Here is a 19,543-nt window from a genome sequence, read left to right as displayed (position 1 = left end):
CTCCACTCACACCCACAGCTTTGGGATTTTTATCTGTTCCGGGGTGTATATCGTTTTGGGATCCCAGTACGCCATGCATATACTGATGAAAATGACTAGGACACCCCGATATAACACAGCCTGTTTGAGGGGAGGGATTTTACCTTCCCGTAGGACTCTCCTTCCCTCCCAGATGTCTGTCAGCGCTCTGTGCACTGAGGCCCACTTCGCCCTCAACCAGCACCTGCTTTACTTCGTGTGGTGGTCATAAATCAAATCAAAATGCATTTGTGTTAGGTTAAGACATCTTAATCATGCTTCAACTGGCTGAAGAAATTTAAATGTTCTGGAGAATGACCTCCAGTGACATCTGGAGACCCTACAGTTTGTCAGTAGCATTAGGTACATAGCGTGCCTTTGCATTTAGTCCTTGAAACTTATTTTTGTGATCGTCCCTGGAAACTGCTCCTGTGACGTGATAATAGCAATAATAGGAGTTAACTTTTATTGAACATTTACGCATGCCTGGGACTCAGCATTTTACAGCTGTTCTCCATACTGTGAAATGAGCCCCCTCTGGCTTCTGGACTTTGTTCCTTTAAGTGGTGGTAGATGGTCTGCCGTGATGGAAAGCCACAGCAGAACCCTTGTGGCCGGGAGCACTTGTGCGGTCACCTTACCCACTTCTGCTGCCACTTAGTGATTAGGATTCAGACTGAAAGATGGTGGGAACCACCTTGGCGTCGTCATTCACAGACCCTGGTGGCGATGGTGATACAGCCGCATATTTCCAGTGAATCTTTAAATTGGAAGAGATCTTAGAGCATTTTCTATTGTTTACCTTCTCCTGATGTAGAATTCCCTCAGTACCTGGCAGGTAGACAGGTCTCTGTGGAAACAGATTGAGTAACTGATTTACAAGGCAGCCAGTTCCACTTTCTCGTCATTAATAATAATGGAAAATATGTGTGGAAAACTGTGAAGTATCTATTTAATTCTCACACCAGCCCTGTGAGCTGGTATTTTGTCCATTTTTTTTTTGTACAGAAGAATTGAAGCTTAGAGAGATAAAGCAGCTTTCCCAAGGTCACACAGTTTGTTAATATTTTTTTTTTCTTTTCTTTCTCTAAACCTTTTCTTTGTTTTCTGGTTAAGACCTTGCTTGAACCTCTCTCCTCCTCCTCAGGCCCGGACCTGCATTTCAATGGGCTGATTCCCATTATTCATCAGCCTCATGCTGGGAACTGGGCTGAAGTCAGAAATTCATGCTAGCACCTGAGACTCCCAGGTGTGTGGGTGGGCGGGGCTTAGGGAGGTGGGTATCCGAGGGTGCTCTTGTCGGGTTCTCTTTATAGAATCTAGTACAATCAGGAAAATTGTGCTACCCTCGAATCATTAAAATATTTACATTTTGGAGCCTGGCAACGTTATGTATTTGCACACGCAATGTACTCAATAAATTTTACTTGAATTTTATTTCAGTGAACTATCTCCTTTATAGCTCTGGAAACAGACCCTGAGATTAAGTGAGAGTGTCAGGAGCAGAGTCTCAACTCCTGATTACTTCAGAATTGCATTTTGTATACAATTAACTCCTTTACCTGAAGCAAGACCGAAAGCTTACTGTTTGCAGAATGATGTTGTAAGTAATTTCTATGCCATTCTGTTTAGCAGTAGTTAGCAGTAGAAGGAAAGAGCTTAATTTTTCAGTTGGAGAAATTATGGCTCTTGTCACATCAGGGGGATGTGGTGTTCTAATGATCTGAATATGGCATTGGGAGGTGAGTGACTCAGATCTCTTATAACTACAGGAAGAAAGCTGAGCTTTCTGAAAGCTTAGTGCTAAGAATATCCCACTGGCTTTAATGTTGGGCTGGAGTAAATATTTGTAAAATGTCTGTCAGCAGAGGGCTACACAATAGAGACTGTTAGTGTTTGTATTATACTGTAAATGGGATGGGCAAATTATCCAATCACATTTCTAAGTGGTATATTTGAACACATTAAAGTTTTTTGAGTGGTATTTAAAAAATAAAACAGAAGTTTGCCTTTAGATAATTAAAGCTTTAATTTGTCCTTTGTACAAAAACCACAAATTTTACATCGGAGAAATATGGTATGAAATTTTGCATGTTTCTTCAGAATGGCCTAACCATAACCTGTTTAATAGTCTTTGTAATGTCTCTCTCCCCATAACCTTTATGACTCCATGCTGCTAGTTTTCTCTTACTTGCTTCACTTATCGTTCCCTTCCAGATTCTTTTCTTCCATCCTTCCTACGTTTAATTAGATTCAGTGCCTGCTGTATGCAAGGCACTATATTAAATGCTTAAGAACAGTTCCAGTCTTTAAGAAGCTTACGGTCTGAGATGGAAAAAGACATGCATAAAATAAATTCAAGATAGTAGAGGTACAGATGCTCAGAGAAAGACAAGTTGAATTCCAACGGTTAGAATTTAGAATCCTCTTGAAGGCTATGCACCTGTGATTATTCCCAAAGATTTCTGTCGAACATTTATAATGGTCATGTTATTCTGGTAAGGCATTAAAACTGTCTAAGAAAACTTGAGTTCTTTTCTCACTACTTTTCTTGAAAAGAGGATGATACTTTATGTAAGTAGAATAATACAGTTGAATCATAGAATGATGCAATAGATTCCCATTCTGTTTGCTATGACCAGCAGCCAGGCTTTATGGCAAAGGAGCAGAAGTATGGGTTGTGTGGTTTGTATTTAATGTCTGACCTTCTCATACGTCAACATTTTATATGTTGGCCTTTATCACATTTTTTTTAAGGAAAAAATGTATTATGTTGCAAATATACTCATTAAAAAGATGAGCATATCAGATTATGTGATCTTTTTGAATTGAAATAATGTAAGTAGAAGGCATTTTCAATATGTGGGAGTGTGTTGTTACTTTGGGGTGTGTCTTCAGTTGATAGTTCACGGTATGCGCTGAAAAGTATTCATGAGAACGGGCTGCATATATGAGTGATATAGAGGGAGAAAGAATTGAGAACCGTTGAGTACAGAGGATCCCTTATGCTGAGAATCAGTGACCCTCAGTCCACCTGTGAATGCATGGAAGGCTCTTTGACTTAGGAAATGCAATTTCGTTTTGCCACCCATTCCCTTAACAAGTGGCAGAGCAAATGGAGCTTTTCTCGTTCACAGTGCAGACCACAGGTACATTTGGTACTTGCTAATGATCTCAGTTTTGAAGAGTCCATACTTCAGACTGTGAAAAATGTAGACAATTGATATGCAGGATGTCCCCTCTAAAGAAAACATTAATGATTTATTTTTCCGTGTTTTCCAAGTGCGGTTCCTGGATCAGCTCAGATCATTAGAAAGCCATCTGTAACTCAAGTTAGTTATTCAGTAGGTTTCTATCAAACTTGTAAAAGTTTAGTAAACTTTTAGTGGACACCCACTACTCTACCAGGTGCTATGGACACAAAAATAAATAAGACTTGGCTCTTGTCTTTGAAAAGCTTATATAGACTAGTTGAAAAAGAAAAAGACCCATAAGTAGATAATTTTAGTAAAATGTAATAAATGCAGTAGTAAGATATGAACAAGGCATGATGTGAACTGACTGAGGCACTTAGTTTGGCTTGAAGATTTCGGGAAGACTTAGAGGCCCTGCCTCTGAGCTCCGTCTTGGTGAATGCATACTGTTCAGCTGGAAGTATCTGATGCCTTGGTAAGGGAACCTTGTAGGAAGAGGGAAACTTTGGGTGTTGAGGAACAGCATGGCGTGTGCAGGAAAATACACGCAGTTCACTTGTCAGGGTGGGGAGTGATGGGAGAGGAGATCAGATACGGTAATACAGAGGCTGGTAGTGGAGGTTCGCCTGTCATGCTGGTTTCATATTTTCTGCTTCTAATCGAGGGTGGGTATAACACACACTGCTTCAGATGTGGTAAAATGTCTACTTGCACATAATTTATTATGTTATTCAGGTATTTGATGTAAAGATTTAAAAGATAAATTTATCACACAGCTTAGGGAAAGGTATCACTCAGTAAAATTATTTTTTAACATTCAGTAAGAACTGTATAGGTAGCCCTTCATTTGTTTTCTTTTTTAACTTTAATTTTTGCCAATTACAGTTGACATTCAATATTATACTAATTTCCAGGTGTACAGCATAGTGGTTATACATTTATATAACTTACAGTGATGCCCCCATAAGTCTAGTACCCACCTGGCACCACACAGTTATTACTGTATTAACTGTAACCCCTCTGCTGTACCATATTGACTGTATTCCCTGTGCTGTGCTTATATTCTGTGACTGTTTTGTGACTACCAATTTGTACTGCCTAATCCCTTCACCTTTTTCACTCAGCTCCCCAACCCTCCTCTCTTCTGACAACCATCAGTTTGTTCTCTGTATCTATATCTGTTTCTGTTTTGTTCATTTATTTTGTTTTTCAGTGAAAGCATATGGTATTTGTCTTTCTCTATCTGATGTATTTCACTTAGCATAGTACCCTCTAGGTCCATCCATGTTGTCACAAATGGTAAAATTTCATTCTTTTTTATGGCTAAGTAATATTCCATTGTATATATGTACCACTATTCTTCATTCAGTCGTCTATCGATGGACATTTAGGTTTTTATATCTTGGCTATTGTAAGTAATGCTGCAATGGACATAGGGATGCATAAATCTTGTTGAATTAGTGTTTTGGATTTCTTTGGATAAATACTCAGAAGTGGAATTGCTAGCTTATACGTCAGTTCTATTTTTAGTTTTTTGAGGAAGCTGCATACTGTTTTCCATAGTGGCTGCACCAATCTGCAGTCCCACCAGCAGTGCACGAGATTTCCCTTTTCTCCTCATCCTCGCCAGCACTTGCTTGTTGATTTATTGATCATAGACATTCTGAAGTGTAAGGTGACATCTCATTGTGGTTTTTATTTGCATTTCTTTGATGATCAGTGACATTAAGCATCTTTCATACGTCTATTGGCCATCTGTATGTCCTCTTTGGAGAAATGTTTATTTAGCTCTTCTGCCCATTTTTTAATTGAATTGTTTGTTTGTTTTTTGGTATTAAGTTGTATGAGTTCTTTATAAATTTTGGTATTAACCTCTTATCAGATGTATCATTGGTGAATATCTTCTCCCATTTGATAGGTTGTCTTCGTTTTGTTGATGGTTTCCTTTGCTGTGCAAAACTTTTTAGTTTGATGTAGTCCCATTTGTTTATTTTTCTCTCTCATTTTCCTTGCCTGAGAAGATGCATCAGAAAAAAATATTACTAAGAACAATGTCAAAGAGTTTTCTGCCTATGTCTTCTCCTAGGAGTTTTATGGTTTCATTTCTTATATTTAAGTCTTTAATCCATTCTGAGTTTATTCTTGTACATGGTCTAAGAAGGTGATCCAGTTTCATTTTTTTTTTTGCATGTATCTGTCCAGTTTTCTTACCACCATTTATTGAAGAGACTGCCTTTTCCTCACTGTATATTCTTGCCTCCTTTGTCGTAGATTAATTGACCACATAGGCTCTGGTTTTGTTTCTGGGCTCTCTTTTCTGTTCCATTGATCTATGTGTGTGTTTTTATGCCAGTACTATGCTGTTTTGATTACTATAGCTTGTAATATACTTTGATATCAGGTGGCATACCTCCAACTTCATTCTTCTTTCTCAGGATCGCTGTGCCTCTTCAGGGTCTTTTTTTTGGAACCGTATACATTTTAGAATGATTTGTTCTATTTCTGTAAAAAATACCATTGATATTTTGATAGTGATTACATTGAATCTGTAGATTGCTTTGGGTAGAATGGACATTGTAATGATGTTAAGTCTCCCTATCCATGAGCGTGGTATATTCTTCCATTTATTTGTATCTTCTTCAGTTTCTTTCTTCAGTGTCTTACAGTTTTCCTAGTACAGGTCTTTTACCTCCTTGGTTAAATTTATTTCTAGATATTTTATTTTTTTGATGCAATCATAAATGGGATTGTTTTCTTAATTTCTTTCTGACAGTTCATTATTGGTGTATAAAAAATGCAACCAATTTCTGAATATTAATTTTGTATCCTGCTACTTTACTGAATTCATATATCAGTTCTAATAGTTTGATGGAATCTTTAGGGTTCTCTATCTACAGTATCATGTCATCTGCAAATAAAGACAGTTTTACTTCTTTCTTTTCAACTTGGATGCCTTTTATTTCTTTTTAGTTTCTGATTGCTGTGGCTTGGACTTCCAATAATATATTTAATAAGAGTGATGATACTGGACATCCTTGCCTTGTTCCTGATCTTTTTGCTTTTCCCCATGGAGTATGATACTAGCTGTGTGATTGTCGTGTATGGGCTTTATTATATTGACATATGTTCCCTCTATATCCACTCTGCTGAGAGTTTTTATCATAAATGGATGCTGGATTTTGTCAAATGTTTCTCTGCATCTATTGATATAACCATGTGATTTTTATTTTTCGTTTTGTTTATGTGGTATATCATGTTAATTGATTTGCAGATACTGAACCAATCTTACATACCAGGAATAAATCCCACTTAATCGTGATGTATTGTTGAATTTGGTTTGCTAATATTTTGTTGAGGATTTTTGCATCTGTGTTCATCAGAGATATTATCCTATAATTTTCTTTTTTTGTAATGCCTTTGTCTGGTTTTGGAATGAGGGTAATGATGGCCTCATAAAATGAGCTTCCCTCCTTTACAATTTGTTGTAATAGTTTGAGAAAGATAGGTGTTAATTCTTCTTTGAATGTTTGGTAAAATTTACCTGTGAAGCCATCTCTGGTCCAGGACTTTTATCATTTTTTCTCTTTGTCTTATTTTTGGAGAAGGTTAAAGCTCAGTGTTTCATTTATCTGTTATATGTTTCTTTAGGTGTTCTAATCTAAGGCATCTTGTGTACCCCATTCCAACTCTGGACTTTTTTGTTCCTACTTCTATTATAGAATATATTCTGCTCTGTTGTCATGTACCTATATCCATTTCTTTTTCTCTACTAGAACATAAATTTCTTAAAGGCAGGGAGTATGTCTGTTTCACCTTTTTAAGCTTGGTCATGTAGTGAGTGCTTAGTAAATATTTGAATGAATGAATAATTGATTAATTAATTTTTGGTTCATTTTACTTGTATCTGTTTTTAACTTCTGCCTCAAATTATTTTTTGTAAATGGATAGGGTAGATATAAATAAGATACAATGCACTACTGGTATGGGCTTTATATATCTAATTTCCTAAATCATCAGTTTCTTAATACATGAAGAGGATGTGATATTATAATAATAGTTACCATTTGTTGATGGTTTACTGTAAACTGGGTACTTAGAGCTTTCCCTCAAATGGACCTTTCTCAGTGCCCTTGCATGTTTTCCTTGTTTGGAAGGTAACATCTGCTAGCCTCATTTTTCTCATCACTTATTTTAGACCTCAGTTCAAGGCTCAAGTGTCACCTCTTCAGATAGTCTTCCTACCACTTCTGGCTAAAGCGGGCCCTTTCTTTTCTCCTTAATTTTTTTTCTGGGAGTCTTCCTTTAGACACTGAAGAAAGTCAGTGTTAGTCTTCCTACCATCTTGCTTTAATGGTACTTTGAACACACCAACCACTATAATTCTTAAAATGCTTTATTTACAAGTATGATATTTTTAAAATTTCATTTCTCTCACCTTCTAGAGTGTGAGTTCCTAAGGGGCAGATGGTACTTTATTCTTTGAATTCCTATTGCCTTGTGTGTGGCAAGTGTTAAGTAAATATTTGTTTAATGAATGGAAATCTCTTTTAAATATTAGATTTAGAGAGCAACAACATATTGTGTTTCAAAAATGTGTTAATGGAAGTTCTTATAGATGATACAGGGGTGAGTAAGTGTGCAGAAAAGAGCATAGCAGGCCTTAGACTGCTATTTATAGAAAAGCATGTTTGCAAGGTTGGCCCTTGGCTAATATTGAAAAACTTACGTTTTAGGAGGGTTCCTACCTGAGAAGAGTGGCTCACTGTGCTTAAACTGTTTGTACTAACAATATGGTTTATGTTGAGCCCCTATTTTCCTTCTGGAGTCTGGAATTTTGGAACACCCCAGGCAGAGGGAACTTACATGACCAGCCCTAATAAAAACTTGGATACTGAGTCTCTCATGAACTTTCCTGGCAGACAACCTTTCACTCGTGCTGGGGAGGAAATAAGTGTGTCCTCTGTGACTTCACTGGGAGAGAAGTCTGGAAAGTTGCCCATGTGCCATTTCTCTTGCTGATTTTGCTTTGTATTCACGCACTGTAATAAATCGTAAGTGGGGAGCATTTTCTCAATCCCTCAATCTCAATCCCAGCAATTGTCAGTGTGGCTCAAATAAACTCCTACAAGCTTTCAAAAAAAATTAAAATAAAATAAAAAATAAATCATAAGTGTAAGTAAAAGTGAATGCTGAGTCCTGTCTTCCTAGCAAATCAATGAACCTGGGGTTGATTTTGAAGACCTCTGATATAATAAGGTAAATAAATTTTCTCTCCTTCTAATTCAGGGAGAGATGAATATTAATAAATAAGAAAATATCAAGAACTAATAAAACCATTCAGGTAATTAAAATTGGTTAGCTGGTCTAGGTAGCTACTTTGGATTGGCCGTTCTGCAAAAACTTTCTCTGAGGAGGAGAAATTTTTAAACTAAGGTAATGGGGTACACAAGATGCCTTAGATTAGAACACCTAAAGCAACATATAACAGGTAAATGAAACATTGAGCTTTAACCTTCTCCAAACATTTAAACTAAGATCTAAGTGACACGAGGAAGCCAGTCATTGAAAAATGGGGAAAAAGCATCTCAGGAGAGGGAACAGTTAGTGCAGAGCTTCAAAGGTGAAACTGTGCTTGGTGTGTTTGAAGAAGAGAAAGGAGGACAGATGACCAAAGGGTAGGGAACAAGCATGAGAGTGGTACAAGACAGATGTAGACAGGTAGCTAGGTGACATCATAGAAGATTTGATTCGTGGTTTTAAAAAAACCATACCGGCTGTGTGCTTGCAGAATGGAGGTCGGTGGACTGGGTGCAGAAGCAGGGAGACCATTTGGGAGACTCTTACAGTAACCTCTGCCAAAATGCTGGAGGCTTGGACTAGGATTGTAATTTGTAGAGGTAGAAAAGTAGATAGATTTGAGAGATGTTTTGGAGGTGGAGTCAACAGCTGGAGTAATGAAATGTAGGTGTTAAGGGTAGAAGGCTTCAAGAATAACTTGTAGATTTTCAGTTTGAACAACTGGATATGATTCATAGTGCTGTCATTTATGCAACTGGTGTGTGTGGGGAGTGTGGGGAATTAGGGAAATACAGTTATGGGAAGAAAAGTGAGGTTGTTTGCGATCTTATTAGATACCCAGACGGAAATGTCATGTAGGCAATTGATATATAGGTTCTGAAAATACTGTTTCTCATTTTAGTTATCAAACATTAATTGAATGCTTACCAATTGCCAAGTACTTTGGTAAGGTGAGGAATACAATGATGATTAGAATATTCTCTTCCTTAAGCAAGTAACTTAGTCCTGAAAGGAAGGTAGGCAAATATTGAGGCCATTACACAGAGATGTGTTATCGTAGGGCCACGCAGAGAATGTTTAGCAGGCCAGTCAAAATGGCACTTACACTCCTAAATCTTGAGTTGTTTTTTTTGAAAAGAATCCATTATTTTCTGTTGTTTTCACAATTATAATTTATAGCCACTTTTGATTTTTAAAGTCCTTATGTGCAAGAGCCAGTCTAGGTTAAAGACTAACCTAAATCTATTTTGGCATTTTCTGTGCCCCTCCCCCCACCCATTGTGTTTTGTACTCTTGGCAATCTCTTTATCATCAGTCCATTTTTCCTTATGTACAACCCATTTCTTCCAGATTTTACACTCACCTTCTATCCCTCCTCCCCTACTTTGGAAACATTTATCCATCTCTCTTCCTCCCTCGTTTTCTCCCTCTGTGTACACACACACACACACACACACACACAAACTCACATATTACACATGCAGACAGATGGATAGTTACTCTGTCTTATGACTAGTTATCTCATTTTCTCAGTAACTCAGCTTGGTTCATATTAAGAAGTATAGACACTCAGGAGGGGAATATATTTACCGCCCCTCAATTTATTTTGAAATAAGAGTCATAAATAATACATTCAAATAGACAGGTTCAAATTTTTTAAATTGTTTAACTATACTAGCTTCTCCAAACATAACGAGCTGTATACATTAAAATGTTTTCACTGCGACATTGGCCAATAGTCAAATATTTCCATGCCACTGACTGTGGCATTCAACTTTATCCCATGAGCTCAGTGTTCCCAAAAGGAAGTTTAGGAAAGCAGACATACATTTTCCCATATTTTTGGGTTTTTCAAGAATGAATAACCGTAGGAAATTTTTATACTTTAAAGCAATCATTTATTTTAATAAAATGTATCACCCTAACTGCATTTACTTAAAATATAAATTCTGTAATTATTTTCTGTGGATTTCTGATGCATTTTGGAGAACAAGCTTGAAATCAACGCAGCGAAAAGGTTAAATATCTATAGCTTTTTGTATGTCAATCATACCTCAATAAAGCAGTAAAAAACAGAAAATGTGCAGAAAATTTAAATGCATTTCCCAATAACTGAAATACAAAATGTAATAAATATCTAAATAAATTCTAAATGTTATTAATATCCCAGGAAACTGTAAAAAGCGATGAACACATATACAAACACAGGATATGTTAGCCTCATGATTAAGAAAGCCGTTGCTGAATGCTGTTAATTGTCCTTCAGATGAAGTGTCTCGGCTGCCCTAGTTCTCTTGAGTATGGTAGACGGGTTTCAGCGATTTATGATACATTTTTATTAATCACTTATGCTTAGCTACTACAGGGATTATTAATTAGAAACCTGTAATTAGATTCAGAATGACAGTGATGATGATTCTTTTGGAAAGAAATCATGCAATGTGTGGTCTCCTCTATCTTGAATCTTCTCTCTGTAATAAATCACCTTGCTTTCGACACTGAGAAATGTTAAAATTTTTCAGAAATTAAGGACGATCTTTTGTTTAAATTTAATGATTTACATTTGTATATCAACTTCATAGAGAACAAGTATATTCTGACTCTGTCATGTGAGAAATGAGAGATTATGTTACATTCAAGGTCATACAAATGTGGTTATAGTTTTGGCTGTTCAAAATGACATTATTTACTACTAAGTAATCAAAATAAATCACTTTTGTACTGTTTTTGGTTCATAGATATTATACAGACCTGTGTTCCTACAGGTTTTGCACAATTAGTAAGGTTGTGGAGTTTTCTCCCAATTATTGAGAAGAGAGTTTATAGCAAGCTCTGATTTCTTGTGTTATTTTCAGCAAACATTTATTACTGATAAAAAAAAGGATAAAATTAAGGGGGAAATTTCTGAAAACCCTCAGCAGTCACATTTTATCTGTGCTTACTTTTCAACTTTTTTATTTTATGAATAATCCTTCAGTTCAAAAGAAGAGAGATTTTTGTGCCGATTTGCTCCTAATTTTGTGATTTATTTTAAACTTTATTTGAAAAACGCATTGTATGTGTATTCTTTTTTCCTTTCACAATGTCTGTTGATACGAGTTCTGAAAATTTTCTTTTATGAGTAGGATGAAAAACATTGCTACTAGAAACACAATTTTTTATGAAAAAAACTGAAATTATTTTGATTGAAGTATCGTACATACATCATACCTATTTATTTTGTTTGATCTAAAAATTTACATCTGTGTATCTTGTCTTGATGTTGTAAAATTGGTTTCCACTCTCTGCATATTAGAAATTAGTGGATAATAAAAAATGTGGGATGCTTTTTTAGTTACTTTGAAATGCTGGGCAGGAAACTGAGGACTCAATAACAATAATAGAAACTGAAGACTGAATAATAATATCTTAACAACAACTAACACTTTACTACTGTGTCCAGGCACTGCGTTTAGTACTTCACATTCATTTTCATTGAATTTTTACAGCACTATGTGATTGATGCTATCATTGCCATTTCACTGATGTTTAGATTAACGAAAGCGGTAGTCCTACAGTGTCAGTCTGACGACAGCTGTGTGGTCCTGCTTTCTGAAGGAGACCTATAACTGCAGGGAAACTGGAATCAATGAGGAAAATGTTCAGGAAAAAATGATTGAAGTTAGGGATATTAGAGGAGTCTCTACCAAACCCTACTCCCTAAATTAAAGTCTCTCAGAGACCTCTTCTGAAGTGAAACTTTATAGAGGAAGTTGGAACTACTCAATTACTTTAAGTGTATGAACATATTCTAAAAGTAAAGCAGTAACAAAGAAATCTTTCCATCCATGCCAAAGGCTACTGTCTAAAGACGAATAAGACATAGTCCCAGACCTCTCAAAGCTTGGATTACAAGAGAGGGAAACACCTGCCAAACATGAATGTCATTATAGATATTAAGTACACGAGTAAATAATGAAAACAGGCATGTTTTCATGAAAGTCTTATAGATATTATTGCAGGAGCCAAAAAGGAAGAACGGGCCAGTTTTCTGGGGTTTGGGGGTTGACAAAGGAAGTGCAATGCTTCAGTTGACCGTGCGGTTCCCTTTAGCTACCTTACTCTCACCTCCCCGTGCTTCATGAGCCTGAATAAAGCAAACTCTACATTTGCTGTCTCCGCTTCCCACCCATTCATTCCTCAATCCTTGCACTCTAGCTTCTATCCCAGTACTCTACATTATAGGCATTATATTTGTTAGATAAAAACAGCTTTTTTTAAAAAAAATATGCTTAGTTTACCGAAGCTAACGAGGACATTCTTATCAACTATCTATGCACAAGCTATTACATTTTTTTTTAATTGGGGAATACTGGGGGACAGTGTGTTTCTCCAGGGCCCATCAGCTCCATGTCGTCGTCCTTCAATCTAGTTTTGGAGGGCGCAGTTCAGCTCCAAGTCCAGGTGACGTTTTCAATCTTAGTTGCAGGGGGCGCAGCCCACCATCCCATGCAGGAATTGAACCAGTAACCTTGTTGTCACTCTAACCAACTGAGCCATCCGGTCACCACTCTGGAAGCTCAGCGGCAGCTCATTGTCTTCAATCTAATTGTGGAGGGTGCAGCTCACTGGCCCATGTGGGAATCGAACTGGCGACCCCTGTTGTTCAGAGCCACGCTCTAACCAACTGAGCCATTCCTCCGCCCCCAAACAGCTTTTGATAGCTAACATTTATATAGCTCTTGCCTTTTGCCAGGCACTGTGTTTTGCATAGTAACTTGCTTAATTCCTAAAACTATACTATAGATACTATTATTATTTCCATTTTATAAATAGGCAGCTGAAGCACAGAGAGGTTAAGTAACTTGACCAGGATCACAGGTAATGAGTGGTGGAATGGGGTCTCAAATCCAGGCAGTTTGGCTCCAAAATTCATTAAGATATGAATGACTGAATGAACCGGATTTCGATGTACCCATGTCTGGGCACAGATGCCCGTATACTAAATGTCATCAGTTTTCAAGGAATACATTCTTTCTAGTTGTAATGGATTTACATTCCCTCTTCTCCCCCTTCTCTCCCCTCCCCTCCAATTCATTCAGGCAACTTTTAACACTCTTATGGCCAAGTATAATCTATTCAGTTGTAATATAGAAATAAAGTTAGTCTCCATAGCCAAGAAACGGAAAGTCTGATGGGAGAAGATGTAGAAGAAAGTAGACATTGTAATATGGTGTGATAAGTGTTGTGGGGGGGGGCACTTGGCCCAGCCAGAAGAAGGTAACCCCCAACCTGGATTTGGGTGGAAAGGTAGGATTTAGCCAAGGATGGGATTCCAACCTTCTAGCATTTGTCTATATATATATATTTTTAAATGTAGAATGAGATATAGTTGCTTTTTCAGAACTTTCGGAGTTACCCTTCTACATAGCTGCATGGTTCCATTGTTTCTTCTCTTTCCTTGTTTGTCATGTTCTACTTGCCAACCGCCTCACTATGGGTTTTTTGTCTGTTTGTTTTTTACTGCATGTTGGTCTCTGATGTCTTTTTCATTCTTATTTATTTCTTAGTTTATTTCTTTCATCCTATCTAGAAGCTCTGTCTTGCCTAATATCATAGGAACTTTGACTTACTTTCCTTCAGCCCCATTTTCCCCCCTGTCTAGCAGGATGGCCAATGAGTATTTAAAACACTCATGGGCAGTAGTTTCTGCGGCAAAGAAGAGAGAGATCTGGCTCACACTCTTGATGTCACTGGGATATCAGTTTCGTATTTATTCTTCCTGAGCACCAAGGGGAATACCCCTAAAACCTCTCCTTTAAATCTGTTGTTCCCAATGTAGCGTTTCTTGGGCATGTTGCTTTAAATGTTTCTGGCTTTTTCATTCTTGCCTCTGGCTCCCAGTATTTACTAGATGTTGGCACTTAGTACAGACTGGTATCTGATAAATGCCAAACACAGTCTCCTATAGAAACATGGTAGGAAAAACTATAAGGATAGGTATTTGACTCTAGTTTCAAACTGAGATTGAATCCCATCTCTCCATCACTTATTAGCAGGGTAACCTTGGGCAAGTTGTTTAACCTCTCAGTGCCTTAATTTTCTCATCTTTAAAGTGGGCAAACAAGTAGTGACTACCTCACTAGGTTATTTGGAGGATGAAATGAGGTAATACCTATAAAACTTGGAATACTCGTAGTGACTGTAATATAGATAAAAAAGGCAGACACTTTTCCCAAGAAGACACAACAAACAGCAAACAGATATATGAAAAAATGCTCAACATCACTAGTCATCTGGGAAATGCAAATCAAAACCACAGTGATACATCTCACATCTGTTAGAATGGCTGTTACCAACAAGACAAGTAATAACAAGTGTTGGAGAGATTGGGGGGGAAAAGGAACCCTCAATTTACATTCCCTGGTGGAAATATAAATTGGTACAGCCACTATGGAAAACAGTATAGAGGTTTCTCAAAAGATTAAGAATAGAACTACCATATGATCCAGTAATTCCTCTTCTGGGTATGTACCCCCAAATTTGAAAACATTTATTTATAAAGATATATGTACCCCTGTGTTCACTGCAGTATTATTCATGGTGGCCAAGACATGGAAACAACTGAAGTGTTTTTTGATAGATAATTGGATAAAGAAGATGGTACAATATACAATGGAATATTACTCAGTAATAAGAAAAGATGAAATACCGCCATTTGTGGCAACATGGATGGATCTTGAGAATATCATGCTAAGCGAAATAAGTTAGATGAAAAAAAATGAGAACCATATGATTCACTCATATGTGGGATATAAACTGAAAGCAACAAATGAACAAGACAAGCAAACAAAAACTCATAGGCACAGGCAACAGAATAGTGGTTACCAGAGGGTAAGGAGGGACAGGGGGAGGTAGGAGAGGGAACAGGGGATCAAACACATGGTGACAGAAGGAGAACTGACTCTGGGTTGTGAACACTCAATGCAATATACAGAGGATGTATTACAGAATTGTACACTTGAAACCTATACAACCTTATGGTTAATAAGAAAAAAATAATATATAACAAAAAATAAATGAAAGACTGGGATTTCTATCTTCCGTGGCTAAGTCTGATTTTTCATCCAAATATTTGGCCCCTGACTTGCTGTCCTCTCAGCATTAATTATTCATCAGGGATCTGGTTTTACGAGTACTTCAGTGTGCTCATTTTCTTCCCTTCTCCTGATGGTTTTCCTCTGCTAATCTAGGTGTTTGCAATTCTGATTTCCTTTTTGTGGTGGAAAATAACTTGGAAGATTGTCAGGAAAATGATACATTGTTATCAGTGATGATTTTATGGTTCATTAGCAGAGCTTTATAATAATATAATAGGTTTTTGTTTTATATTGCAGTAGGAATTATTTAAAATATAAAAATCCTTTTCCCATGCTTATTATAGTTATGCATACTTATTGTAAAACATAAGAATATTACAGAAATGTAAAACTTAAAAGATGTATTCCCCAGATATTTATTGAATGCCTACTATGTGATAACATATTGCTAGGTGCTGAAATAGCTTGGTGTATATTCTTACAGCAATTTTTAAAGGTCTTTGTAGTCAGAAGCTATATTATTTACTAAAATAAAACCATCTTTAAAAATTACTCTTTTGTTTCTTTTTTTTTTTTTTTTTTTATTAATTAATTTATTTATACTCTTTTGTTTCTTGCTTTTCATTACAAAATAATATATTTTGGGTGGTTTTCATATTAGCATATAAAGTTTTACATAATTCTTTTAAATACTGGATAGTAGTTTTTGAATGACTGTACCTTAATTTAATTAATAAAACTTCTATTGATGGATTCTTGATAGTTTTCAATTTCTTATGGCAAGCAATGATACAATGAAAATCCTTTTATGTCTGTCTCTGGCATTTGTATTTCTGGAGAATAAATTTCTAGAAATAGCCCTGCTGGATCTAACAGTGTACTAATTTAGAATCTTAATAAATTAAAAGATTGCTCTCATTTAAACATCAACTTTCTTGCCTGAATCCCCATGCTTTTAACAACACAAGTATTATTATTATTCTTTATACTCTCTGCCAATCTAATTGGTGAATATGTTTCATTGTTTAATTTGCATTGAAAAACTATTAATGAGATAGGGCTTTCATTATTGGCTAGTTGTATTTTATATTTCGTGACCTATGCTCTATTCATGTCCTTGGCCCAATTCTCTGTTGGATTTTCTTATTTAGTAAAACCTTGGTATATTATTGAAAATAGCTCCGTGTAATATGTTGGAATTTTTTTTTAATATATTGCATAACTTAGTTTTTAATTTATAGGCAGTCAGATTTCTTAATATTTCTTCTGGCATTTTGGTTGTGTTTCATGTTTAGGACTTTCTTTCCCCACAAGAAGCTGACAGATTCTCTATGTTAATAGTACTTTCTGATTTTTATTATAATCAAGATTGATGATGTCTTTCAATGTTTTTTTCCCATTTTTCTTTTTCCTTTTCATTGTGTTCTTAATTTTGTTCTCCAATTTAGCATGTACAACTTCATCAAATACTTTGGAAATTTGTCATATTTTCTGTGGAGCAAATAGAGTTTAAGATGGAACCTTCTTAGATGCTGTTTAACAGAATACCAATTTATAAGTACTTACATTAAACACTTGGTGCCACTTTGCAAGAAAGGTGACAAGCAATCCCTGCTTGCCTGAGGTGTTGTCTAAGTTTGACCTGTTTTCTGTGATTTTTAATAGTGACCCTTTTAACTCTCAAAAGTGCCTCAGTTTAGATGAAAAATAATAATGATTATAAACGATAGTTGTTTACAGAGGGTAGTTCTTTAAGATACTTTACTATTAAGGCTTTAGTTGTTTTTGTTTACATTATTCCTCCAATATTTAGTAATATTTCATTTGCTTTAGCTTTGAAAACATCTCTGATGTGTATTGTTTTCATGGTGAACTTATTGCAAACTTTGGAAAGATGCTTGTGTGAGGTCATTGGAGAGCCATGTGTTAGTGTCCACCCTCTGACCTTTCATCCCCATTTCCAGAATAATATTCGCTTTTTCAGTAAAATGTCCCTCATAATTCTTGTTTATCCAATACTGTCTGAAAGCTGTTGAAGCATTGTCCAGTGTGTGTGCATATGTTTTGATTATATATTACTAAAAATGGGATACAGTTTTTGCGTGTGGATGTGACCAAATCTCTTAACCTGGCCAAATAAACCTTTACCTATCACACTAATGATTTTCTGGTGTTGAATTAACTACCAATATGGATTAATTGATACCTGGATCATTGGATGTACAGTAGGCTCAGTAACACTGTTCTTAACACAGATCCCTGTGGGATTCTCTTTATGCCAATCCCTAGTACATGGTCACAGCATCGGGAAACCTTCTACTTGCTGTCAGCCAGCCAGAGTCTTATCTGGCTTATTTTATCATTCAAACAGTACTTCTCCAGCCTTCTCTTAGGTAGTACTGTGTCAAAGTCCTTGTTATAATGTAGATAAATTGTGCCCATTACATTTATTTTCTCTACTAACTCTGTTACCCCTTAAAAGATTTATAGAACTTAGAATTACTCATTTTCACCACTGATTGTAAACTGTAACTCAGCCCATCTTATTTTTTTCTAAAACGATTATTTTACATTTTGGAATGTTTTGTGAAGTTGCCATTTTAAAAGGCCAAACAATTTCCTTTAGTCATAAGTATCTTGTATTTGTGAATATATGTTTAAAACCTTAAATTTTATCTTCACCTTTCAGGTTGTTGTTGGTCTGTTTGTATCGTTATATATGTGTTTCCCAGTGTTATATATTGATATAGATGTCTGACCCTGGTTTTAGTATTTGTTAGTCTCACCAATAAAATATAAATATTTAAGACTATTAATCTGGTGAGTAGAGCATCTTATAGGAGTTTCTGGTTATGTTACCGTTAGCTTTTACACGTTACTCTTTGGATAAAGGTATTGTAGGTATTTTCAATTTCATACTATGTAAAGTGTGGATATTTTCATAAAAAGTTTATGCTTTGAAAATATTTCTCTGAACACTAAAGATAAATTCTATGAATAAAGTTTTTACTGTTATTAATATTTTTTGCAATGGGTGTAATAATATAATCAGAAGTATTTTTTTTGGCCACACAGTCATGTTTCTTGTTTTATAATATGTAAATATTTAATATAATATATAATATAATGTTTGTTGTCTTTGTTTTTGTGTTTCTTCTGCAGAGAGTGATAATGAACTCTCAAGTGGAACAGGTGATGTGTCGAAGGACTGTCCCCAGAAGATCCTATATTCTTGGGGAGAATTGCTAGGAAGATGGTAAAATTTTATTTTCTTTGAAAATTTTATATTAACATAATTGATGTTGTAGTAGTTAAATTTTGTATTACATAATTTGTTGTATTAATTAAAATCTATGTGTTTATATATCCTAATATCAATATTTTAATGTACTTAAAACCATAAAAGTTAAAATATAATTCATAGATACTTTTTATGCTTGGCTAGGTCTTCCCCCCAGCAGGGTCTTATTTAACTTGCTTTTGGAAGATTATTTGCCTTATTATTTCAGTCAGACATAACATTGCTCAGAGTAGTCAATTTTATGCTTTATTACCGACACATATAAATATCTGTTGTTAAAGGGTTACATTTCCTTTCTCTGCTAAGTCTATTTCTACTAAAATGGGCTGCAGAGTTTAGAAATACTCATTTCACCATTAATTATGAACTGTAGCTCAGCCTGTTTTATTCTTTCTGACTAAAACTATTACTTTACATTTAGGAGTATTTCATCTGGAGATACAAAAAAGTACTCTGTTTATATTTATTATAAGTACTGTTTACTATAATTGTTTTTTAAAAAGATCATATGTTGGTAAAATTGAAAAATCTTGCCAACAAAAAGATTCCACCATACCAATATAGACATATGGAAAACACGATTATTTGAGTGTGCGTATCAGGTGATGAGCCTGCAGGTAGTCCAGGAGAAACTACAAAGTCTGGGAAGAATT

The 19,543-nt window shown here is 35.7% G+C and overlaps 1 protein-coding gene across 8 annotated transcripts in view; it reads left to right on the top strand.

Annotated features, from left to right (window-relative positions):
- RABGAP1L (RAB GTPase activating protein 1 like) overlaps positions 1-19,543 on the top strand; it is a 443,815-nt gene that overhangs the window by 95,214 nt on the left and 329,058 nt on the right. For all 8 annotated transcript variants that reach the window (XM_081024862.1, XM_081024852.1, XM_081024863.1 and 5 more), the window contains exon 12: positions 18,752-18,845. In XM_081024862.1, the coding sequence (XP_080880988.1) occupies positions 18,752-18,845 (94 nt within the window). The remainder of the gene's footprint in view (positions 1-18,751; positions 18,846-19,543) is intronic.

This window comes from Rhinolophus hipposideros (genome assembly GCF_964194185.1).
Source record: "Rhinolophus hipposideros genome assembly, chromosome: 19".
In the NCBI taxonomy this organism is placed as follows: domain Eukaryota; kingdom Metazoa; phylum Chordata; class Mammalia; order Chiroptera; family Rhinolophidae; genus Rhinolophus; species Rhinolophus hipposideros.
The sequence above is the reverse complement of the archived record's forward strand: the minus strand, read 5'-3'. Positions and strand labels throughout refer to the sequence as shown.